Here is a 27,138-nt window from a genome sequence, read left to right on the forward strand (position 1 = left end):
ATGAAATACACTCCAGGCATACGTGGGCAAATGCAGCAACATTGGTACTGCAGGAACGCAGGTGGAGATTTGCTTAGCAATGCTCAGGCATGAGGTTGACTGCATGCATGATAGGTAACGAGTAGAGTGTTTGTAATGGCTTGGGATTGCCTTTCAGGGCTTCTCTTCTAAAACAATGACATCATCAATGCTGAGGTTACATTTTGCTTCAGTTCTCCATTGGCAAACTCCCTTTTCTGTCCTTTGGTACTGTTGCTTTTGCTCCATATTGTAAGTCTTACCCCACAAAGGGAAACAAAGAGAAAGAATAAAAACTAATCCAACTTTTTTTTTCAAACTTTCCATATTGCTTTTCCCAAGAGAAAACCTGGGATGTTCATGGAAACCCATACCCTATATCATACTGTTGAGCACATACTTTGAGTTAGTTCTTCAAATATTTTTGTAAGATAGAAAAGTCAAGCAGGAGGTGGGAAATGACTAGATCTGAGGGAACACATGCTTAGCAAGCTGAGTCACCTCTGAATCCAGCCAGCTGCCTGCAGACAGCTCCTCCACTGCTCAACTGCAAATTAGTTCCGGCCTTGTGCAGAAAATCTGTTCAACAATACATAATAGGTGTTACATCTGTAACACTTTATTGTTGCTGATGTTGTCCTTGTCCCCTCCCACCATGGCGTAAGTACCTCAAGCCCTGCAGCTGATAGCATTACCTGCATGATACCGAAGGTGCTTTCTGCATGCCCATTCACACAAGTCCAAATGTGACAAGCATCAGGTCTAGTACTACTGACAAGAGATAGCTATATGCCAGCTGCTACAGCAGTTTTCAGCCTTTTTCAATACAAAGGCCCACATGCATTTTCTAGTGTTTAATGGCCAGGAGAGGAAAGAGAGCAGAACAGAGGAACATACCTATCTTTGTGGAAAGGAGTGAAAAGGGCAAGAAATGGAAAAAGATTCCCACCGTCAGCCACAGACACCTAGGAGACCTTCTGTCCTGTCCTTGTTGTTGCATCCTTGGCCTTGGCTGCTATTCTGAATTCAAGGACAGTGAGATTTCAAAGTAAAAAGACAAAGCATCCCCTGCAGGGCAGAGGAAGGAAGGGAACCACAGTGAGCCCTTGGGAGAGGGTCAGGATAAACAGAGTCACGGCACCTACCTGTCTGCCTCTCTTCCTCTCTCTGCAGGTTGTGGCCATGGAGCACACAGAAGGCGGCACCCTGCCGCAGCTGGGCAGCTCCTGGTGCCCTGGCTCGGTTCCTCAAGACAGGCCAGGTAACTTTACGCAGCACTACGGTCACTGCTGCTGCTGTTTTGCCTTCTCAATTCTGCTCTATCCCCTGCAGCAATCCCACGCTCATTGCTGATGCAGAGAAGCTGAAATACCAGCCTGCTTGGTTAAGACAAGATTTGCAGCCCCTAGGGGATAGCATCACTGCAGCTACTGTGCTGTCACCTTATTAGATACACTGTCCAAAGCCACCAGCAGGCTCAGCGGTATGGGAAGGTTGCTCTAAGACCTTGTGAAATGAAGAAAGGAATTTCTCTGAGACCTGACAGGGAGGTGAGGGCTGCAGGGGCAGCACTAACACATGCTGTGCTTGGCTGAAGGTCTGGGAGATGTGCTGATCCGCAGCCAGAACGATGCCATAGACCCAACCAGCTTCTCCAGGCTCCCGCTAGCAGCAGGAACAAAACACATGGGACATTTTCCAGTTTCCAGGACACACTCCAAGTCTTAGGTTGCTCGCTCCCTGACTGTATCTTTTACTTTCCAAGGAAGTGGAGCTCTTCAAGAATGATCAGATTCAATACTCAAAAAGCACCCTGCCCTGACCACCCCAGGGGAGGGAAGGGAGCCAGGTCTGGCTGTGTTGCAGTATGAATGAGTGCACACACGGGACTTCTCAAAGCCTGGCCCACGAACAGCAGCGCACCAGTGCCGTGGGCAATGCAGCCACAGACAGTGGTTTCTGCTTCTGGGAGACGAGCTCCCCAGGGAACAGACCTACCTCTTTGCCCTGCCCCAAAAGACAAGCTTTCATTGGTGAGCTGCTTCTTCTTTCTCCACTCTTTAGTTTCCTTTCTCACTTCCTCTGTAAACAGAATCTCCTTCTTTCTACGTCACTGTGCTTAAGGGTTGAATCCTTGGAAGCAAGTTTCTTTTTTCTCTTCCCCTTGGAGCCAGAATGCCCTTTGTCCTTTTGTTTTCCCTCAAAGTATCCAGAAAGCATTGCTTCATTCTCATTTAGGGTCTTAGCATCTCAATTAGGATCCTAGGATCCTCATTTAGGATCTTAGCAGTCTTCCATCTGGAGGGGCAGAGGAGCACAGGGCTGGAGTACTTCTCCCTCCCATAACTTATGGTGGTGAGAGCAGGAACACCAGTTTTAGCCCTCCCTGCAATATAGGAGCTGCTCCTCTTGGCACCCGCACCCTGCTTTCACAGCATGAGCCCAAGAGAGCTCACGTTGCCCAAATCCAGACTGCTGTGCGCAAGCTGGGCTGCAGATAGGCAGGAGCAGTGTGCCCAGGGCCTTCTTTTCCACTGATTTCTCTGTAACCTGGCAGGAACAACATCCTCTGTACTGGAAAAGACTCGTAAGACTTTGCAAAGATGGGACCTCTTAGCAGCTTGCATGGGTCTCACTCATCACCCATGGGTGGACTATCAGGTTGGCAGAGAGGCCATGTCACAGCTATGCAACCAACTGAGCCGGGAGCCAGCTGGAGGCTGGAAGCAGTAGTCTGGGTATCCTCAACACCTCAGGCTGCCTCTTCTCCTTCCATCCACCACCTATTACTGGACTGCAGTAGTAGCCAAGTGAGATGACAGCCCCTTTGATACTTTAGATACTTATCCCAAAGACTTTTGCAACCCAAATAAAAGTGGTCAGACTAAGGCAGAAAGGAGGGGAGTTACATGAAAAGAGAACCAAAGCAGAAATCTAATTTGGAGGACTGAACCCTCCAGCATACTCCCTCTGAAATCAGGAATGCTCCAAAAGAAGCTCAGCTCCTCAGCAAATGCAGTCCATGTGGCTTACCTGGGCACACAGGAGGCCTGTGACTGCACAGGGAACCAAGTCCCCATCCCCTGAGTCCCAGATGAGCACCCCAGCAGCTACATCCTACCTCATCCTGGAGGGCTGCATCTCAGGCCCCAGCAGGAACCATGGAGACAATATCTCCTGGCCATCAGTGGAGCACAAGCTGTACGACCTTCTTGTGCCCAAAGAAACTGAAATGCAGGTCTAAGAAACTATAATTTAGTAGCAGCAGAGCACTTAAATGGAAATGGTCAGTTTGTGTAGCAGTGTTTCATTTTTTGTGGCATTATAGCAGTGCCTTAGAAACATTTTCCAGTCCTTTCCTCTCTGCTCCTCTTGTGACAACCTTATCAGTGAGAAGGTTGCCAGTGGACAGACCACCCCCTGCTGTAGACAGCCTATACAATAGAAACAACCTATCACTGCAGAACACTCCATTATAATTAAAAATTAATGGCAAATGTACTTTCTCCCTTTCTCCATCCTGAAAAATGTGTATCATTCCGGGGTCAAAGGCTTGTGGCCAAAAGGACCAAGCCCTTTCCGTTACAGGCTCAGTACATTTCTCAAAAGCTGCCTCCTCTGTGGCAGCTTCCACATCAGTTTCACTGTGCTCTCATGCCTGTAATCTGTCCTTGAAGCCTCCCCCTCCCTAGGTCACTTGCAGCAGCACTATTGTTTTTAGCAGCTCAGCTTTTCAGCTGACTTTAAGATCCCCAGAGGCAGTCTCTTTTTTTCTGTGTTCCAGGTTGCCATCGGTGCTCATGAAACGACTCCTGCACCTTTTGGTCCCTTGCCATTTACAACCAAGAGGGTACCTCCTTTCCCTTGGCTTCCTTACCCTATATCTGTCTGCTGCTAGATTAGCTGCCTGGGCACTGGAGACACCGGCTATGTCTGACAAGCAATCTCTGAAGGTTTCCGGGGCAGTATTACACACTGTCAGCATTGTTAAAGCTGAATAGCTCGGCGGTGGATCAGGGCTGCACAGGACATCATTGCTAGAGAGGCTTCCTGAAGGGGCTTCCTTACTGGAACGAGAGTGACTCACTCCTACTCAGCTGCTCTTGTTTCATAGAGATTAAGCTGCTGCAACAGGGTAGTAATGATGTTCATGAAAATCACTCTGCAGGAATAAACAGTTACTGGAATAAAAAGAAGACAAAGGATACGTTTGGGAAGAGCAGCAATCGCTATCGGTAGCTTCTTGCTGCTGAACAATTTCTGAGTGCATGGAGAGCTCTGCGCTTCTTTGTGTCAGGCACAGGATGAAGCGTCCGCTGTATTTTCCAAAATGCAGCTGCACCCAGCCAAGCTGTGAAATGCAAAAAACAGTCACAAGAGCACACGTATTTCTGTTTGTGCGTGCTGGGGATCTTGCAAGCATCACAGCAAGCCTACACAGGCAAAACAGAGGTAACCACCTGCCCATCTGCCGCACGGGTGTCGTGACTATGGGCCCACTATGCATTACAGATCCCCCGGAAGTCCCCTGCTTTCCCTGGAAGCAGCTCTCCCCTCACACCTCCAGTGCCAGCAAGGTCTTGCCGGGGTGGGCAGGGGACCTGCCGGGGGCCAGCTGGAGAGTCTGCCCTTGCCGGCACTCGGGTTTACAGTGTCTGTCTGCCCTTCAGGTTGGCCACCCTGTCCTTCACCCAGGTTCATTACTCAGAAAAGGCATCCCACAGAATGCTAGTGCCATTTTCTGGCACAGGCAAGGCCCTGGTGCTCTCAGCCATCTCCCCCGAAGTAAGGCAGCTCAGGAAACTCATTCGGGATCGCATGCACCAGTGCCCCCCACCTGGGTGGAAAAAAGCCTGCTCTGTTGCCGGGAGAAGAGCCCGGAGCATTGCTCAAATCCCAGGCAAGTCTGCCCCCGCCCTGCTCAGCCGCTCTGCCCTGCCCTGCCTGTGGCCTGCTCAGAGACTTAGCTCCCTCTTATCGCTGGCGCCCAGCCCGCTGTCAAGCAATGGGGTCCAGCTACAGCCTGGCATGGCGGCAGGGGTGCCTGGCTGCTGACTGTGGGCTTCCCAGGGCTCTGCTGGGGCGATTATGGCTTGTCCTGACCCTCTTTCATGGCCATTCAGGCTGTGGAGGCAAGAGACACTTGGCTTGAAAAGCTTCAGACAGCTCACCCAGGCGCAAAGTGGTCCTTTTGTCAGAAAACCTCCCTGATGTTTCCTCTCAGTGCCGTCAACAGCGGCGTGGAGGAGCATGGAGGAGCTGCCCTTGGTGCACCAAAGCCAGCTGACACACGCTTAGCCCAGCCCCGGGGTGCTGTCAGCCATGTTAAAAGCGGCTGAGGAGGCAGATGGAGACAGAGCAAGGCCCAGTGGGCCCGTGGAGCCACGCGTGCCAGCTCTTCATCGCCACACCACGGCTCCCTCCTGGCCTGCTGCGGGGCTGAGGCAGCAGCTCAGCTCTGCTCCCCACCAGCAGGTTGGCCCTGCGAAAACCTCCCTTTCGGCAGAAGCTGCCTTGCACCCACCCACCTAAAATCAGTCTCTTCCCCATTTACTGCACCCCTCGCACCAGGCCAGTGAAGCCCCGTTGGGAACTTTGCAGCCCTGTCAGCAGGAACGGCATTGCCTGGCGGGGCCCCAGCCTCCCTGCCCTCAGCACCCCAGTGCTCTGCTCCCTGCTTAGACCAGCTGGAAGACCACGTTTCTCTTTCCTTGCCATCACCATGGCATCACCTCGTAGATCTTCCACCTCTAATTAAATGTTCTGGCACATGCCTAGGAGTACTGACACAGATCCAGACTCCCATCACAGTGACTCGGAGGACTTCTTACCCTAGCCGGAGGCCCTGACTCTCCTTGGGCTTTGAATGCCCACCACCTCTTCCCCATGCCAGTAGCTCCCAGAAACCCACCGGCCGAGAAAATGGCAGAAACCCTCCTGAAGACCTGTCCTTGTGCTGCACTGAAGGCCCCAACGAGCCCTAGGACAGCTGTAACAACACCAGGAACCATAGTAGCAAGTCCTCTGGTAAAGCCGCAGTAGGCTGGCAAGCAGCAAGGGGCTGGTTGCACTGATCAGCTTTTGCACATGCCATGGCTAAGCCACAGTGCCCTTGAAATTGATTCTGGACACCACAGATCCTGCTCAGGAGGAAGGAGTGCAGACCCAAGAACTGGGCTTCTTTTCCTACATTCTCGATTTTCTGTTTTGTGCTAATACAGGGTGACTGCTGCACTTTATTTGACCTCAGCAGCAATATAGCTACAGAAGAAAGGAGGCATTTATCTCTCTGCAGAGAGCGTCAAACAGCTCACTTGCTTTCCTAACACCCAACCCATTCTCCTGCCTCAGTTCAAAGCGAGACCCAGGTGGCGTGAAAGCCACTTAAGCAGCTCAGTCGGACCCGACCTTCCCCATCCACCTGGCAGAACCACCCAGGTCGCACAACATCTCGCCCTTCCCCAGCCCTTGCCGAGGCCCACACCAGCCTTGCCCTCAGTGACTGCTGCTTCTCATGACTGCCGTCCAACAGCACAGAAAATGAAAACCACATGCATTCAAAAAGACTGAGCACCTGGCATCAAAAGTGCTTTAACTGCAGTCGCGCCCACAGTAAAAATTATAGTCCTATAAATTACATGCGGAACTATAATTTGGTCAAAGTCTTTTTAAGGTTTCCGACAGAGCAAGTTATAGGTTGTAAAGGTCATCATAAAGCATTGGAAAAGTTAAAATCTGCATGACCTGAAGAGTTTTCTGATGACTTTTTATCAGCTTTAACTTGTAACTCATGTATACGAGAAGCAACTAGCAGTTGCAAAAGTTCCTGCATACAAATCAGGAAAATTACCTACAGAACAACACAGACATGGCCAGATGCAGCTGCAAATTAGATGCTATGAAGGGAAGGGAAGGGGCAGCTATGCTTTGCATATCCCTTAACTTGTAGCACATGCATCGGGCAGGGATAACAGAGGAAACAGAGGTTCCTTAAACCCCAGTAAAACTCCTTTCTCCTCACCTCCAGCATCCTTGCAGGACTGGAAGCAGTAGAGGAGATGAATCATACAACATTTGCAAGACTTGTAAAATCTTATCAATTCTGAAGTCCAATTTGTGCTAATCAGCGCATATCACAAGTGCAAATGTTAACCCTAAGGAGCAGCTAAATGATTGGTGCAACCAGCTGAAATTGAATCATCTGAAAGTTCACTCGTGGCCATATGACCAAATCGCCACCCTCTCCCATTCTTCCTCCAACTTACTTCCCTCCCTTAAACAACCATAACAGGATGATGTGTCTTGAACTCTAGTTCACCACCTTTGTTATGAGTTCCTGGGAGCAGGCCAGCGTCGGCATGCAACCAAACACCAGCTTCCCTCAGGAACTGGGCAGCTGGTTGCTGTTCTCATCCAGGATCTCAGTCCCCTTCAGAGATGCCAGGCCACTCATGCTGCCATGCCTCCCACTCAGCACGGGGCACAGAGCCGCCGGGGAAGGTCTGCCTTCAGACTGGGCCTTACTTTCTTCTGCTGAGGTTTTCCAGTTTCTTTTCAGCCAGCTCATAGTCCAGGCCAAACATCAACCTAGGATAGCACACAAAGAATGGGTGGGGCAGTACGTTACATAGCTACACTTCTTAAGTTACAGGAAATACGTTTAGGGGATCCTCATTTATTTTTCCTTTGCATCCTTTGATCATCAGCACTAAGTATGAAAAGCCAGTATTTCCCAGGAGCGTCAGTAAACTGATGTCATTTCAGCGGCTCTGTACGCAGTGTATAAAACTGAAAGGAGTAAAGTTCAATTTTAATTGTGCAGCTGATACTGTGAAGTAAACAGGCGCTTTCTTCTAAGAATTTTTAAAACAGATTTTTCATCTTTTGAGACAGCTTAGTGTGAGTCAAATTTGGTTTCAGTTATATGGTATAAATCTGGAGTAACTCTGATAATCTCAAAGCAACACCAAACTCACGTTTTCTTCTTCACTGAAACTCTGAGATTGTATAACAGAGGAAATGTCAACGATGGAGTAACTCTGGACTTTGAACAGGGCTAGTGAAACTAGTGCTTTGACTGTGTGAACCGCCTTTTCTCCTGCAAGCTAGCAATGCAATTAATCAATTACTACACAGAAGAATCCCAAACTTTTCAATAGAATCCAGAAAAAGCAACGTTCTAAAGCCGGTGTTTTCCACAGCGTACGCTGAACTCTTGATTTTAAACCAGTAAAACTTCCTAATGGCCCACAGTTTCAGACAAAAGCAAAACTTCACAGCAAAGTAAAACCAGAGATTTATAATGCATATGTTAACCAGTCTTTAACTGCAGCAGCACCTTATAGTGTCATATTGTGTTCTGTATATCACCCATTGTTCAACTTTGTAGATAAAGCTTTGACACACTTTAAGTTTTTGGAGCACCACCTGTTATTTAGAGACTTCCTTTTATTCATAAACTGCCAAAAAATATGTGTTTCAGGGGAGAGGGAGACTCAAAGGAGATCCACAGTTACTTAACAGCCTAATTTCTGGCACTAGCCACATGAAGACAAATTAAGACTTTAAACGCTCTTCTCCTCCAAACAGGGATTTCTCAAGCTTATTGACAAACGAGATTCTAAAATGCTGTCTGTGAACAGTAGAGTAACCTGAAAACTTGCTCTGTATCTATTATTGCAAAATAGACACCAAAGGGTAGGACCCATCTCACCTAATTTTAGCCATCTAAACTAAACACTGGGCACCTTGTCTCAGCAAGTCACTGGAGCTTCCTCTACAGCCGATGGCGTGAGACTCCCACCAATTTTAGCATGGAGAAGGAAACAACAAAGAAGGCATTGATGCCACTGATTGGAGAGTACAGATCATTAGGTTATGATAGATGCCGGGGTCCAGGAGAATCCCACCATGACACGTCCAACAGTATGCATGGGGTATAGCAGATGCCTGTATGGAAAGCTGCAGGCTTCATTCCCACAGCAAAAAGGTTCAACTAATCGCAACACAGCCCTAGACCTGTAGAGGAGCAGGAGGAGGGGGCTGGTCCCTGGCTTCATCAAATGGGGGACTGGGGAATAAAGGAACCTGAAAAACAGCAAAAAGATATAACAGCTCATAATGCAATCTGCAACTAGGAATGTCCAACTTATTTTACTGAAATATTTAAGTATGAGAAACCTTAATGAAATTTCAGACACTCTGAAATGTTAAGGGGTCAGGCTTATCCCTGGCTTCTATCCACTTGCCTTACTTCAGCACAATTTGACTCCAGTGACCTTTTTTTTTTTTGCCAAACCAAAAAGTATTATGAATTTGCTTCCCTATAATAACAACTTCCCCTCAAATGTTGTCTTTTTCTTTTCCATAAACCCAAATAAAGAATTAAAACTATAGCATTAATTGCAAACACCTAGACAAAGTAAATTCAGGGAAAACATAAAGACTTTCCTAGAAGCCTGTTTGTCACAGGTTCTCTCTGATGCTTCTGGTATTTTTGCTCTCTGGTATTTCTGAAGATACACTGTGTTTCACAGATGGGGGGACTTTTTCTTATTTATCAATCTTGCATAATGAAACACTTAGTACAGAAAAAAAGACTTTCTCAAGGTCGGTGGATCATTGATGGCTTGATTCTGAAGAAACAGTCCTGGCGAGCAACACCTGAAAATAAAGTCATCTGGGAGGCATTCAAAGACTTATCATCAGATCTGAGCACCTAGCTGGGGAAAAACTGTAGTGTCTCAAATCACCTATTGTAGCATGGCTTTTAAGTGCCAACCATGCCAGTGGACACACAATTAAAATGAACAGTCCTGAGTGTTTTGTTTCCTGATTCCGTATGGAAATGAGGTGCAATTGCATTGCCAGTCCCTCTCATAACAATGAATCTGTCAGTCAGCTCCCAGCAAACTTGACAGAGGGGGAAGACTTCTCAAAGATAATTAAGCTCCCTCAAGCTCCATGACCAGCTAGGGTAGCAGCAGAGAAGACTTAAATTAAAACCTTCATGAGGGCAAAGCTAGCAGAGTGGTGTACACCCTGCTTGGCGGCAGCTAACCAGCCCACTGCCACAGCTTACTAACCTGGCCATGAGCATCTGTGTCACCCTCAGCTCATGCACTCCATGCTGCCCCTTGGGTGGACTCGGTTTCAGCAGGAAGGGCTGGGAAGGACTGGGAAGGACAGGGAAATTTTCAAGAAATATCTCAAATCCACAGGACATGAGGCTTCACCGGCTCTTCTGCTCACATAACTTTTTTCTTTTCATTTACCGGCTTCCAAAAGTTTGATGAAAGACCTTCATGAGCAGATACCAATTAAATGGAAAGTGGATGCCCTTTAGCGTTTCTTAAAATTGAACACTTTCATGAGTTGATATTCCAGGAAATTCCCAATTATCATTTTGATCCCTTTAGGATTAAACTCTAGGAGGTTTAACTAGGATAGCAAGATAAGAAAACAAATCCAAAGAAAGCATGCTTTAAAGAAGATATAAAGCCTTCCAAAATCTGAACTTGGTAAGTTCGATGTAGTGTTGAATCAGACACAGCAGAACCCCATGTAACCCTTTCATGTATGAGACCTGTATCTTAATCTTCATTTTAGACAGTCCCAAATCAGACTGCTACTGTTTGTAGCGTTTGAGCCAATTATTTCAAGTAATTTTCAGCCAATTTATTACATTTCTAACTCTGAACATTCATCATTCTGCAAATAGCCTAATGGGAGATGACCTATATCTTAACTTACCCATTTTACAATGGTCTTCCTCTAAAACTGTCCACCAATCACAATATTTAAATCCTATTAAGTTTACTTCATGTTTTCTATACATTTGGATTAGAAGTCCACATTATATTTTGTTAATACGTTGGGTTCACAGCTGAGGTACCATAACTTTAGTATGGAAAAAGTTGCTACCACAGCATTGCATTTCTCATTTGCTATTCCCTTGAATAGCATCACCTAACTAGCTGTGTTTCTTTCTGTCATCACAGAAATGGATGCTATTTTTTTCTAAAAAATGTGTAAACTCTACCAATACAAAGCACACGAATGTTTGTATTTACCACTGAGGTAAGCAACCTGTACACAGAAGCTCTAACAACCACCACAGTTGTGAGGGAATGCAATGCTGCTCACGAGAGAAGCAGTTCATTTTAGCCTCTTCAGCACACAACTAGGTACCACGGACAACAGTAATTAATTTCCTTTTTCCAGGGCTTTTGAAAAAAACAATGGCTCAGTTTCTAGTATGCCTGGATCGACTTGCAGTTCGAGTGAATCTGAATGCAAATTTTGAAAGCAGAATCCATAACACACTACAGAATTTAAGTTTTCTTTTATTAGAATAGAAAAAGAGAGGTGAGAAACAACATCAATAAAACTGGAACTTGGTATGCATTCTGACACAGAAGAGTTACGAAAAGCAACAAAGTTTTCCTCACAGTACAGTAATTCTTAAGGATGGGCCAAAAGGATTATTTACCACTGCAACAAACTATATATTGTCAATGAATGAGAAGACTACTTTACTCCCTATATACGTTAATAGACAACATAACCAGGATCATTTTGGAAACCGCTTATCAACAAAATCCTACTCAAAGAAATTAAGTCTGTCTCATCTCTATCAGATCACCTAAGATTATATTTGGGCAGCTAAACCCCAACATGTTTTCCCAAGTATTACTGTAGTTGGGTTACCTAATTTCCAAAAAGGATTTTGTCAGAGGAACTTAGGCAGAGGTTTTTTCAGTCAAGCCCATCTCCAACAACTCTTGCAGCATAAAAATATAGGAAAGACATAAGCAGTTGGTGTCATAGAGCTCTTCTATACTTCATACTCAAGTATTTTAAGATCTTCAAGTAGTTCTTTTGCAAGTGCCTGCAGATCTGCATTGCGGCTCTTTGACAGTGCAATGATACGCTGAAATGGCAAAGTATCACGCATCTCAGAGGCTGACTTGGCTAATACTTCTGGCTCCAGAATCACAGACTGGAGGAGCCGCAAAGCATGAAGACAAACTTCTGCATCTGGGTCTAAAAGTAGGAGAGGAAAAAATCCAGTGCTTATTAGAAGCGAGTCCAAAAATGTAGCATTAAAGCTCTACAGTGCCATTCCTCATGACCCACCAGGCAGACAGGGAATAACTGAAGTTTTGTAATTCACAGCTGCCACTTGGTACTGGCTGGCTGACTCTAGAAGGAACCTGAAAACAACATCTTGCCCTCCTCAGCAGCTTGTGCTCAGCAGTGTTTGGGAGGGAGAGATAACCAGGAACCTTTCTCTTGTTTTTCAAATGTTGAAAATGCTATAAATCAGAGAATTTATCAACTTGAATTTATCCAGTCAGTAGCCAAGACGTACTGTTGGATGCAATCCAATTTAAGAGCAGAACAAGCTATATCCATCCCATGACTATTCAGACTTAAACAAACAGACCAACTAATCAAATCTGCAGTAAATCACGAGGCTTTTCTTTAATTTCTTTTTATACAAGCCTTCAGATTTCTTCAAAGCTCAATAAAATATTAATCTTTATAAAACTTTCTGGTATATCAACCTTGTAAGTGTTTAATTCAGTCTACACAAAATTGAAATGGGTACTGAAGCTAAGCACTGCTGCTTAGGAATGCGTCAGAGAAACATAGCAAAGACCTTTGACTGACTTAAGCTAGGAAGACATATAACAACTCTACTGTTAAGAACACAGGATGTATTTTTAATTACTGAAACGTTAGGAGCATTATATTTTAATCGTTCACAACAGTCCATTTGCATTTAGTTGTTTATAGCTGTATCAAAAGCACCTGGTAGAAAGCCCCATTTTTGCACTTCTCTAGTCTGCATATTCCAAATGAAAATATATAATATATTTTTATGGCTGAAGTAGTTATTTGTTCCATGTGCCATGAATTTTTTATGTGTTTGTCATTAGCATACCTAGTCTTCAGCAAGCTTTTGATAAAGCATTGTGCAGAAATGTTGAGAAAAATTAATTCAGATCACTTTGCACACAAAATCACCACAGAGACCAAAATCTCACTGAAGGAGCATAAATGCAGTGCAGCAATAAGCCACTGTACTGAGTTTGAAGGAATCATTTGGTGGGCTGAGGCAAGTTCTTTCCTTTCCTGGCTTATTTAATACCTAACACTGGTGACTTGAAAAAGGACTAAGGACGATTATTCATTAAAGCGTAAGGGGAAATGTTGAAAGCACCCAGGGGAGAAAACGGAATGTGATGGACAGTGAAGACAACTACAGCTTTAAGCATGAAACTGACTGTCCAGATGGGAATTTTTAAGTAATTCCCACTAGCACATGGCTGAAGTACAGTATTAAAGATTGTGACAACTGATCTATACCCACAAGCCAGGCACTCTCTCTCTCTCTCCCTCCATTTTCCATCATAAGTGAGATATGTAGGTCTTTTCTCTCATACCTTCTTCCCCATTTAAAGTGTAAACCTCTTAAGAAAGGTATTCTACTTTCTTCTGGGAAAGTAGCAGAGTGGGGCACAATCTGAGGACACAGGAATCGTCCAAAACTAAACAATAACATGCATTTTCTGATTTTCTGTGCAACGACAATCTTCGCTATTGGGCATACTGGACAACTTTAGACATTCAAATCAGCATTTAAAAAAAACAATGATTAGTGCTGCACAGCCCGCAGAAGTGGCCTCACCCATAGCACAGCCACTCCTATTGCTGCCACCTGGGCTGAAGGCTCTAAGGAGCCTCTTTCCATCATCATCTCCCGCAGTACCTGCAGGTCCAATTTCCTGAGTGATGAGCAGTCATAACTCATGGAGAAATGCTGCCACTCAGCCTCACAGACAGCAAGACTTCATGTCCAATTTCTTGGGCAGCAACACTTCAGTGAATCCTTTTGAAAAAACTTGGGTGCAAGTTTTGGTTGTCAGATTTATTCTGACCTAATCAAAATATGACTAAAAGCTTTGCATTCGTCCTCCCATTCCTTCCATTTTTGTCTTCATGCCTGCCAGAGGTTTTTTTTAATTCCTTTTTTTTTGCCAGATATAATGTTCAAACTCTGCACATATAACCTGCCCCCTTTCTCTGTACTTAGTATTATTCTACGTTTATTCACCAGAAATAGCAGCAACAAACCATAGCCCGAATAGGTAAGAAGAGATTTTGGGAGTAAAATCTATGCAGTTCATTAGAGTCTTCCTCCGTGTGCCATTATTCCTCCATGAAATAAAGCCATTAATACTTTTAATGGCTTGCAGTACTGCTGGGAAGCTTCATATATGTAAGTTGTTTTAAATCCCTGGATCAAAAGTGCTTTGTTATTAATACTGTTTACAGGCATCTACGTTACTATTACCTGCAAGTGTTTAAAGGCTGTAGAAAGTAAAGAATCGATCAGGGAAGAAGCGTTAGCAGGGGAGCTAACAAAATTAGGATCTGTAGGAGATCAGGAAATGATTTCCAGCTTGACGAGCAAGAACATTTTCCCGTAAGAGCTGGTTCTAGGAAGAATCTCCAGCAGGAGCCAGGGAAGCTTAACGGCTTGAGTCACTCAAATGAAGAACAGATTAGGCACTCGGGCATACAGCAAAGGAAGGAAATGATCCTGCACCAGAAGATTACTTAATACACATTTAACCTCTGATTGCCATTGTTTTGCATGTATTTTGAGATGCTTCGAGTTAAATAAATACATATGCCTTAAAATATACTCCCTTAGGATTACATGCGGTTTTGAGACTACTACTTATTACGGATAATCATGTTTTCTAAGAGGATTTAAAAAAAATACCCTAGAAGTCTTTCTCTTGTCTCTCCAATATCATTAGGGATTTTTTCTAAAAACCCTGTCTAAAGAATACTCAGAAGAAATGTAAGGAATCTTCATTATTCAGCATTATATTTATTTCAATAGCTTCCAGATTTAGTCATTTCTACACTAGCTGAGTAACATTCTGTTTGTACAAGATCAAAAAATCCTTTAGCTGTAATCAAATCACTGCATCATATCCTCCCAACAACTAGCACACATCTCTTCAACTAAAATTTGAAAACTACAGTCATTATTTCTGGGGAATAGGGGAAGAAATCAAGCTGCTTGCCTCAGTCGGGGATCACAAGCATAGCGTAAGCCTACCACCATCATAAAATGCTGATGCAATTTTAACAAGGTGTTGAAACTGCTGGAGTTTGCTGACGTTCTGCTAGCTGCCAGCACTACCGTTTGATGTCACTGGCTTTCAGTCACTGACAAAAGCAACTGATAACGTGGACAGATTTTAGTCACATCTGTCATTAGCACCATGCTCTCAGATGAACTGTTCCCTACAGCAGGGTTTAAGTAATTGCATTACATCAATGCTAAACAGCTTATCTACAATTGGCTCCAAGTTGTGTGAAGTCAATTTACACATGCCCATACCATTCCCTGGCCACCTGAATGCAAGATTTATTGCCAGCAAGCTGTTTACAGCTATGTCTATGTGCAAAAGCAGTATTTCAAAAGCTTCCCACCACTGTCATAAATGTCATTCAATTCAATTACTGTCTGATTCTAGCAGGAAGGGGCGACCTGCCACTCCCCCTTTCCTTTTTATGAACCAGTCAAACTACCTACGTTCACAGCATGTCTAACAGAGAGAGCCAGGGCCACAGCTTTCCCCATGTAAGATCTTTGCATTGCCAATGCTGGCAGAGCTGAGCTAGTATCTGCAGCAGCAGAGAGTTTTCCGGACATTTTCGTCATGCTGATAGGTCTAAGGAGACAAGAAGTGTTACAATAAAGATGCTATGTGGGGAAGGAGCAGGGAGAACACCATGGCAGAAAAAAGACTGAGCTTTGCTGCTGCAACTCCTATAGACACAAATGCACTTTCTCTCTGCAACGTATTTGCCCCAGCTCCTGTATAACAGCTGGGTTTGCTTCAGTGTCCTCCATGGCCAGGTGGCTGCTCTCAAATGGAGTTCAGCTAACCAGAGCTCCCCACTCTCCTACAGACACATGCTTGTCATGCTTTTATCAGGGAAATCCTTGAGAGAGACTGCCAGGGTCCAGATCGAAGCAGCAATTCGGTCCCAATTTGCCTGACTGCTACTTAGGGGCTGCGAGTGAAAAGGAACTTGCACAAATGTTGCCTGCAGCTGGCAGATTCGTGGGTGAGCTGTTAGATACGTTGTCCAGCTCCCATCAATCCTAGCTTGGGCTTCTGAGGATTCTCACAGTAGCTACTGAACGAGAGTAACAATGTAAGAAGAAACCAATGCTTTACAGTCGCAGATGCATTTACCACAGTTAAGGTTTCTTACATATATTCACAAAAGGAAACACTGTGCTCCTCAGGAGAACGTCAGTTTGTATGAGCCTGCTGTTAGGCAGGGCAAGGACCTACTCAAGAGACTCCTGCTCAGATGGCAAGAGCCCAGCCGGAGCTCCATCTGGGCAAGTATCTTCTGCAGCAGCTGCTTAGAGAAGAGTATGGAAAAGGGCAAGCGTCCAGTGTTCAGCTGGTCCCCCAGCCTCTCAGCTAACTGTGGTTCAGGGACTTTCTGCGTCAGAGCTGACATCTTTGCATTTAAGAAAATGGATGTGGTCTTAAAGGGCAAGAAGGGTAATCCTCTTTTTAAGATTAGTTCCACAGTCTGAAGAATATGAAACTTTTGAGCACTTGAAAGACTGGTAACTGAGGTTTTGATTTACGAACCAAAATTTGTTCAAATACAGACATCGGTTTATAAATAGGGGGGTTCTATTTGACCAGATGTCTTTTAAATAACATGCTGCCATGCAAACAACCTGAATTTTCAAAAACTCTCACAGCCATAACCAATTCAGACAGAAAAGCAAGGCATTAGAAACCTTCAGGGTTAGTCAAAGCAAATATTGAAGGTTGCAGGCAGCATTAGCAAAATTAGAATATGCTTCATACAGGCATTTATAATAGAGACTGTCATTTGCAAAGAATTTGGATAAACAAGGTTAGATTTCCATGTGGAACTGTGGTGGAGGAAACTGAAGGGCAAGATCTAAAATTAGTCATACTTCTCTTGTTGTCTTTTGTTTAATGAAGTACCTGGAGCAATTTCCCAGCTATAGATGAGAAAAGTCACTGACATAGTGCGGAATTCAGACAGACTTTCTCATGTATCCAAGGAGAGAATTTTTTTTAACTGCATTCAAAGAAAAGAAAAGTAGGGAAAACCAAAATAAAGGTACAGGATAGTTTAAAAAAAAAAAAAAAACAAACAACCAAAAAAAAAAACAAACCAAAAAATCCAGAGAAGATCCTAGACCCTTTTTCTCCAGCACCCATTTGTTGGTAGATGTTCTGTATGATCAAAAATGAAAAACATAAATCTAGTCTTTATTAGTAATACCTGAGCTGACTGCGACTTCCTATTCTTCAGAAGAGCCTTGGCAGAAAAAAGTCCCAGTCTACCTCTTTGGGAAATACAGAATGAAAGTCTTACTGCATCTATAGATGTAAAGCACCAGAAAAAAATACTGACAAATCTCAGGTGGATTTCTACCCAAAATTATATAACTTCTTTTTCTGTTGCTGAGGACAGGGCTTCTTTAAACCTGAAAGTTACGCGAAACCCTTAGCCAAGACATCAACACAGGGACAGCAGCTGATGGAGGAAACTAAAGCTGCCTATTTTCTCCAAGATGGGAACAGCTGCTCTGCAAACAAATGGTGCTCCACAAGAAGTGAACTCTACTGATCCCACAAGCTGCTCCATGAACAGAAATCTGAGTCATCACTCACGTGTTTTATGCTGGCACCAGGCTGGGAAGGTATAGGTAGGCATAGCTGATACCTACGCAAGAATACAACAGCTACGTAAGCTATCAGAGTATATTCTTCAGTGATCAGTGTTGCTTATTAAAAGGTGCCCATCTTTTAGACAGTGTTTAAAAAGGTGGAAAAAAAAAGAAAAAATAGCCCACCTCATAAAGTGCTAAAACTACAGCAATCTACATTACCTTCAGAAAGTGTGTCAAACATTTGTTTTTCTCCTATTATCAGTATAGCCTCCAGCAGAAAGAGCTATTAAGAATTCTTGTTAGTGAGTGTGAAGTCATACCGGCTCATCCAAATTTTCCAAAGACAGTAGGACAGACAAACCCAGTTTGCTATTAACATTCTTACTCCACTAGAAATCTTTATTAGATTTTTCCTCCTTTCTCTTCCAATCTGTGTATTCAATGTCAACACATATTTCTATCTCTTCAAAGAGCCTGCTAGACAACCTGAATCAAATCCCTCTTTGCTTCCGATACAACAAAGGGGAATAAAGAAAATCAAGTTAATTATTTGCTCTCTTCACTTAATGGGAAGGACATTCTTCTTCAGGGGACAAGACAACTGGGCAGAGACTGAGAATTCAGAGAAGGAATTTGAGGGGTTTATCAGCTGCATACAAGCCACTGGGAGAAAAATGGCCTTGATGTATAGGCTGAGGTCACAGACACTTGTAGACTGACGATGGAAAAGCAAACAGGATGATTCTCTGAAAATAAATAAAAAGTCAGAGAATGATTTCTGGGGCCTCTCTTAGTGGAAATGCTGATAAAAGCTTACAGAACTGTGGAAAGCTGAATCATCTCACAAGCCTTAATCAAAACACTCTTTGAAGAAGCTTCCTGCAGGAAGGCAGCATATACAGGATACCCTGCCAGCAGAGTGTAGTGCTTTACTCTCTTGCATGGAAAAAAACTGTTAAGACCTTATGCTGTAGCAGCTCCAGGTGTTTATAAGCTGAATCACGGCTAGCAAAAGCTGAAGATGCTGGCCACAGAAACAGGAGAGGAGCAGGAGTGGGAGTGGGAGGAAGATACTGAGTTTTGCAAGTTGAAACATTTAGAAATAGATTAAACGTAGGGAACTACAGAGATCTCATACAAAATGACAGGAACGAGATCAGGTCTTGGATCTGACCTCTCATCTGATATACAAACTAGTCAGCCCTCTCCCTTGACAGTAAGCAGACTTCCTCCAAAGTCAGAAATCTGAATCAACACGTGGTTTATCTGAGAATCTTCCTCCTTTGCTGTAACTGGAGAACTATTATCAAAAAGTGAAGGAATTAGCCATGCCTGTCCTTCCTTCTACAACCCAGCCATACACAATTAACACTTTCAAAATGCAGAGTAGCCTTTCCATTTCTTATTTCCATTAGCAGCTGCAAATTAATTATAACTGTGCCCCATTTCATCCTCTTATGCAAGCTAGGACCCTTCTTCAAACAACAGACTGCATCAAATTATTAGCTTCTTTGTTTTATCACAACATTTAGAAGGGCATATTTAGGAACTCATAGTTAAACAGGGGTTTTGAGGGTGTTTTGGGTTGGGTTTTTTTTTTTTGCTAGAACAACAGCTTATGTATATATCAGGCAAACATAAAGTAAAAGGAAAATCTGGACTAACATATGTTAAATTTCTAAGCACAGCAGAACAAAGGACCACGTATTCAGTGTTCTCTGAGAATACAATTTTTCTCAAACTATATTAAAAAACCTATAAAACTGGTGTTTTCCAACAGTATTACAAGGATTACTTAATTTTCTGAGATCTCAGAAGAGAGAGCCCATGGGATTGCAAAGCAGGAAATTATTTGGTGAAAAGCACAAGTACCTACATTTTCTGTAAAATAGTTGAGGGAACTATGAGCAAAAAAAGTAGCTTCCAGTTTACCAGCCCAAATCAAAGCTTTTCCAAAACTTCAATATCAAAGTAATTCCTTGAAAAAGCAGATGCAACCTCTCTCACTTCAGCTGCTGTTAGTATTCACTAATTGTATTTTAGCAGGGTTTTGCATAGCAGCATAGAGTGCCGGGATGACTAACCTCCCCAGTCTTATGAACTGCACACCAAAATCTTCCCACAGACAAGCCACAAGATCTTGAGAAAGCCAAAACAGAGCAACTCTAGGAGCAGTTCATAGGCAGGACAGTGTCATGGCTCTGCCCTTACTGCTGTCCTTACTGTCCCTTACGAGCTGTGCGCACAGCTGCCAGCCAAGTCCAACGCACATTGGCAACATCAATCTCTGCTGGCTCCTATGTAGGGATTTGAAGCCTCCAAAAGAGCAGAGCCTTGATGTCACTCATGTACCTGACAGGGGCAACAGAATTCCTTGATGTCCTTGAAGTCCTGCACTGGCCAAAGGCAAAGCTGGGAACACTACTCATGCCCGGCAACCCCACATCCTATTGGAGCACAAGGCCTCTCTTCAGCTGTAGAAAGGGTCACTTTTGTCACGGGTGAGTGTAGTTACAGGGGCTGGCTTCTTTCCCCAAAATGTGTCAGAACAGTTACATCTTCTTTTGTTAAATGGTAATGAATTGATACATAGTTTCTCCTCAGGCTTTATTTTAAAGTTGGTATGTGAAAACCCAGGTGGCTTTTTTTAATCCACTTCATCAAATTTCTCCATTCCCTATTTTTAATTCTACCGTTCATAGATTTTATATTAATGGCATATTACATAGAGTGCCAAAAAATGTTGTGGGAAATATGCATCTTCTTGCTTTAGCTATTTGCCCTTTTTGTTTACTTTTAATCTGACAAAAACTATACATAATCAGGTTACAGATATAAATTTCTGGTTTGTTATTTGCAACACCTATTGCCAATCTACAATCCCCAAAGACTCAATTTACAAGGTTCTCAGAGCAACTTACCATTCAATAGCCACCAAAGCAAAGGAATAAAACCTGGACTTTCACTGATGTACTTCAAGCCTTTCAAGTTGATACTCACATTGTAAAGTGACATTAGCATTAGCCTAGAATTGAAAGAAAAAAGATGTGATGTCCTTTGACTTCTCTGCATGTTTTAGCATCTTTTGCTATTTATGCCAAGCATTGTACTGATGTAGAAGCCTACTCTAATAATTCATATTTTGATAAGAAAGACAAGTCTCACATTATATATAAGCAATGTTGTGCAAAACCTTGTTTCTACTGTTAAATCACATATTTCAAATACATGGAAAAAAGCCATGCGAGAGTAACAAAATCTCAAACTCCATGAGATTCATTACGTGAGATGTGCAAAACCAGGACTTGGCTTTATGTGACCACACAACCTATACAATAGAGCTTTCGTGGTGACGATCCCCACTGGGCAGATGATCATCTCAAATAAGCTGTTTGCCTTGACAAATGAAAGGGCCACAAGGAAACACAGAAAGCAAGACTGTATAGTGAGTACTAGAAACGTCAAAGGAAGTCTCTGCTCCATCGGTTGTGCAATACCGGCCTTTCTGTACGCTGACCCTCCGGTCAGCTGAAACACAGACACATTGCTTATGCCATCCTCTCTCACATATCCTCCTGTTCCTCCCGCAAATGGGAACAGATGCAATACATACATAGCCAGCATACAGCAAACACCAATGTAGTCTCTCTCCGCTGGCAGGGGAAGTTACTATGCCTACAGAAGCATTTGGAAGAAGGGGACAGGCCTGAAGGAGAGAAAAGGATTGTATTACTAGTCCCAGCTCAGCTTAGCACACTCCCTCCTAAACTAGACTCGTCCCTTCTGCTATGGGTGCAAGGCAGAGAACCAGCTTGCTCTACTTGCTGTACAGCCCCTCGCAGGCAGGCAGGGCCATACAATCCAGGTCATCGAGTGAGACCCTGCTGTGAAAAAACCGACTGCTTGTCTCTTAAAATGTCATCATGGACTTTCCTATTTACTCTGCCTTCAGGAATCCAGATTGCTTATGTTCAAGGTACAAGTGGAAATTTTTTTTCCTTAAAGTCAATAAGACTGGAATTCAATTTGGCTGTAAACTGTGCTCTTGTCTGAGTGTAGATCAACACCAGGATAACACAGGCCAAACAGTACTCTCACCCACACCTCTTCAAAACTGTTTCCAAATAACATTTGGGCCCGCTCAAAGCCTTTTTTTTTTTCCAGAATGTGATTTTTTTTGGTCTTTTATCATGGTCATTGATGTTGAAGGAGGACAGAACCCGTATCCTGTCTTGCAGGTAACAGAGAAGATCTATGGCCTGGCAGCTAGAAAACATTTCCTTAACTGAGCATTGAAAAAAAACTCAGACGACATCTCTGACAAACCGAAACCAAGACCGTCCCTTGCACGTCAGTAAACGTCAAAATAAAAATACACATAGTAAGTATATGTTCATTTCGGCCACATTTTCAAAAGCTTCCAACCCAGGATTCCCTAATTTATCAGCCTTCTAAAATAGGGAGTTCATTAGTCATTTTGGGGCTGCATACATCACAGGTTATAAACTAAACCAAAGTCTCAACTTTTCTACAGAGAGAAAAACAGGTAGGCTGGAGAAGGCTCTGCATTTTAAAAGGGGTGCTCTAGCCTGCCGATCCCACTGGCTTCTCCCACAGCAGAAGTTACTGCAAACATGAAAAGCTTTCAGTATGGTCAGTAACTTGCACGATCTGAAACCCATCAGGGAAAGGGGGTTTGGCTACTGGTACCCCCTCAGCCTTAGCCATGACAGAGCTGAGGTAATGTAAGCTACAGGAAGCTGCATACAGAAATGGCAGCTTTGCTTCTTTATGCAGATAAAGTGCCTGGGTCAAAATTTACTTTTAACTGTTTTCAACTGTCAGACAAGTATGGTAACACGGGGCTCAAAATGAGCCTCCCTTTCCAAAGCTATCCAGAACAATTGCTAATACTCAAAGCAGAGCATTTCGTTGGGATTAATTTTTCTCCTGCAGTTTCCACTGAACTAAGTTCTGCTTTCAAACATTTGATGTTGATGTTGTTACACTGTCTTCCACGTTGCTGATACAAGTTTTTTATGGTTTTCGTGGATAAAAACTTCTTCTTCAGCTAAGCAGAGTCTCAGTGGGCTTAATGCAAATTATTTCAATTTCCCTCTAACTTCCAGTAGGAATGGGACCTGATACTCAAAAGCAGAAAACATCCAGAAAAAAATCCCCACTGACATTAACAAGACAAACTAATGCTCAGCCTCTTTCAGAATCAGATCACTGCTGTACTATGAACTTTGAGCCAAGAGGCCCCTGATGTTCCTGAAAAAAGAGCCATACTCTGGAGTCAGAAGTTGTCTTCTTTCACCCTCCTAGCAATGTTCTCCTGCCCTGCCTTTTATGCAGATCATCTTTACAGCTGTGGAGTACCTGGCGGGACAGGGCATTAGTACACTTTATGATGTACTATGATGCACACTATTACTTTTTATTTTATTTCTTTTCAAAGATGACAACACACAAGTCAATCTTCTGGATGATGAAAAGGGAGGATGAATGAGCAGGGCTCCTATAACATTTACGGAACATGTCATCATACCCACTCACAGCTGGGTGCCGGGTTGCATACAAAACAATTACAGAGAAACAGGAACAGGCTGGAATGTTCTCCTCTGTTCTGGGGCCAGCTTGGCTGCTGCTATCTCTCATGACTGTGATAAACCTGCATGTCACTGCACTGCCACCATTTCCAAACAAAAGGGAAATAACGTTATTCCGAATGGACTTCACATCTCACATCCTATTCTCAAATGAGTTCTCATGGCTTAAGCTACAATGCCACCAGCAGACTTCCAGACACTCTCCGTGCATTCCTTCAGAAAGCAGGAAAGAAAGTAATCCATTACAGGCTAAACTGAGTTGTAAGAGGCATAACTTATGTGCTATACCACTGTGAGTTTGATCACCTAGGCTCTTAGGCAGTAGGAAGAAATGTAGATTATTAAATCTACTGCATCAGTGGCCACTGACAAGCAGCGTGGGGTGCTGTGGAACTGAAATTGCAGCTTGTAAAGCCCATAAGCTTCTTTTCATACAGCCTCTGCAGCTCTTACTTGGCTTCCAGAACCCAAACCCTGACAAAGGAGCACAGCCATAATTACCTATGATCACCCAGAATGAAAATGATCAATAAAACAGTATCTTATAATGGAAAGTGTTAACATTTCTTGACAATGTCTTTCATCCTTAATCTGTTTGACATTTGCAGTTAGAAATAAAGTGACATAAAAAGATACTGCTATGTTTGTATTTTTATTTCACTTGTTTGCTTTGTGCAGACAAAAGGGACTGGTGGTGGTGATCCAGGGAAGCGCTGTGGTTTTGGAGTGTCAGAAGACAACATAACCCACCCCACAAGCCAATGTAGTAGCATGTTATTACTAATTAAACACACTCACCTGAGCACAACATAGAAGCATTTCCAGGCCCTTTATACCACCTTCACCTCTAGTACTTGCACATTCTAATAAGTATTTTTTGCGATAATTATTGCAAAAGTGCTTATTGAAGCAAACCTGACACACACAATTACTGTATAAACAATACTTTCTGGGGTTTTTTTAATGTGGAGGGTTTTTTAATTATGCACTTCATAGTCTTCCTATTTAGGCAAGCCAAATCTAATTACCATCTTGTAGTACTGTATCTGTCAATGCTTTCTTTAAAATCCAGAACTAAAAGCACAGCTAAAGCCCCTTCTCGTTTGCTTAATACATAGGATTAGTACAAAAAATATACTGATATGTACTAAAGTACATATTTTTACTGGCTACTTTCAACTGCTACATAAGCAAAGTTGAATATTCCTAACAATTTAATTACAGCTACAAACAATTGTGTAAATGTTTATTGATTGCCTAACCATTACAAATGTTGAACAAACACTATACCAATGAGAAGAAAACCTAAAGTCTTTCACACCACTGCTATTTCAGAAAGGCAAAGACACCCATGAGATTTCAGTCCCAGCACTCATGTAGATGCCTTCGATATATTTATTACATACTCATGGACTACAACAGATATTGTAGCAGTGCCAGAATAAATGACAGCTTTCCCCTGTACATTTTTAATTTATATACTGGTACAAGTAAAACGCAGGATTGCTAGAACTAGAAGAGGAAAGAGAACTCCTCTATCAGCTTACTTTGTTTGATGCTGTGTGTAGAATTAGATTCACAGTTTCCCCTGATTTGCCACACAGTAAAGAAAAATATTTTTGAAAATAAAACCTAGAAAAGAATTGTAAAACCTCAAAACTGAGCAAAGGACAAACATATCCTTGAAAATAAGCCAATTTTTTTCTTTAACTGATTACATTTTGAGTTGACGATGTCCTTCCATGTAATACCATGGTGATGTTTTGAGTAAAAACACATTGCATTTCCAAAATAATGTACAGACATTTGTATCCATGAGGTAGTTTAAAAATGTGTGTGTCTGTATACGTATATGTGTGTGCATGTGTAAACGTTATTTATGACAACTCCAGAGTCCATCTATACATAACTTTGAAGTTTCACTACAATTTATGTTAACTATCATATCCTTATCTCACAATTGTCTTTCATTTTATGGTAGGAAGAAAAGGGAGTTCTTCTGACACATCTGCATATGAAAAAGTTGATTATTTAAGATTAACAAGCAGCTAAAAAACCTTACATGCAGAGAACAATTTAAAAACAAACAAACTAACCAACCCCCCAAACCCTTCTTTGCTGGGCTGGGAGAGTGTAAAATCTCCCAGCTGATACTGGGAGATCTAGTGTTAGTAATGGGTTTTAAGAACTGAACAGTGACAAGACACATAGGGAGCTCACAGATGAAAAGGAACCTGACCACGGATATGAAAGCCAAACACGGGAAACATTTTGCACTAAAACATTTGAGCAAATTAGGATCCCTCGTTCCATGACAAGGCCATGAAGAAAAAAATCACATTTCTGGCATTTGCTCTAGTGTCATCATACAGCAATTTTTTTATCAAATGGCAAGTGTTGGTTCCATGGAACATCAGAAAACATTATCACTGCACTGAATACAAGTTATTGTAACATATACTTAATGTTTCTCACTTATCAAATACCTTGTGCAACCTCTTTTTTAAGCTTCACTCAATTGTTAGCCTAAGAGGCTGGTCCCTGTTGAATCCCTAACCACTTCATGGAATTGTTTTATGTATATTTTATCAGTATTGCTGTATGGCAGCCAAGTTTATATCACCATGTATAATTCTTCTGCAAAGCAGGCAGATTTTGAAATATAGTTAAAAAACCACCCAAAACATCAATTCAAAAGGAAGGCCCTCAAATCCAATTACATTAATACAATCTGAAATTATCAAAAATAATTTACCTGGACCCATAGACACACATTCGCTTGAAATTCAGAGTGTGTGTTTAGGAACACTTTCCTCTCCCTCCTCCTCTCCAAATAAAGTCCTTTCTTTTTTTTTCTGCACAGATTTTGAAACAGTATAGATCCTCTTTTCATGTTTTTTTTGTTGTTATATACATGAAGGCACAAATTACCTTTTCTTTCTTAAGTTGAGATTCTCATACAAATCTTTTCGTTGGGGCTTTACAAAAAAACCCCCACCGTTGCAAGAGTTAACTACCCTATTTTGAGTGCTGACCTTCAAGCCCAACACTTGGGAAACACAATAAATGACTGACATCAAAGTACCTAACCACTACCTACAGCACAGACTATTCAGCTTCCCCCTCACTACCCAACGGGGAAAGGCAAGCACCTTCAGAGGGCAACTCGTTCCCCCTAACACGGGCTGAGCGTGCGATCATCTGACAGCACCATCTCCTTCCACTGACTGTGGGAAGGAGCCCAGACAGTTAGCAGATACTTGACATCTAGCTTCCTGATAGCTGAGGTTAGGCAAGATAAAACCTATCCAAAGTTAAGACCGAGCCTGATTTCATGCCTATCACATACAACCTGCCTAAATGGGTGCATGGATGCAGTCAAGTTACTGTGGCTGACAGGGTTGCTGTTTGTCCCCTGAGCTGTGACAGCTGGCTTGGGTATGAATTTTGTGTGTGTGTCTGTGTGTGTGTGTCCCATGAAAAAAACCACCAGACTGGCTTAAGCCATCTTCATGAACAAATTAACCAGGCGTACAGGGCAAGTGCCCCCAGCTTAGCGGATGAGCAAGTACTCCTTAAGCCACGGTAATTTGCTCAGTCAAGGCCATACATCCTCAGCTTGTAACAGCTCTGAGAAAAAGACAAAGACAATAGTTTATTAATCTCTCCATCAGCTGGAAAATACAACTTTTCCAGCATCTGAACTGTGTAACATGGCCTTTTCTTTACAATGCTGTG

At 43.0% G+C, this 27,138-nt stretch overlaps 1 protein-coding gene across 5 annotated transcripts in view; it reads right to left on the minus strand.

Annotated features, from left to right (window-relative positions):
- Window positions 1-2,545: 2,545 nt before the first annotated feature.
- The window catches only part of HSF2BP (heat shock transcription factor 2 binding protein), a 44,005-nt gene continuing 19,412 nt past the window's right edge, over window positions 2,546-27,138 (minus strand). For 4 of the 5 annotated variants that reach the window (XM_075519557.1, XM_075519565.1, XM_075519581.1 and 1 more), the window contains 2 exons: window positions 20,710-20,813; window positions 11,374-12,063 (listed from right to left, as the gene is read on the minus strand). In XM_075519557.1, the coding sequence (XP_075375672.1) occupies window positions 11,855-12,063; window positions 20,710-20,813 (313 nt within the window). In that variant the 3' untranslated portion in view covers window positions 11,374-11,854. Of the gene's footprint in view, window positions 3,246-4,226; window positions 4,370-11,373; window positions 12,064-20,709; window positions 20,814-27,138 lie in introns of those variants that run through there. The other variant, XM_075519572.1, reaches the window with a different exon arrangement.

The sequence above is a fragment of the Mycteria americana genome, chromosome 1 (genome assembly GCF_035582795.1).
Source record: "Mycteria americana isolate JAX WOST 10 ecotype Jacksonville Zoo and Gardens chromosome 1, USCA_MyAme_1.0, whole genome shotgun sequence".
Lineage (NCBI taxonomy): Eukaryota > Metazoa > Chordata > Aves > Ciconiiformes > Ciconiidae > Mycteria > Mycteria americana.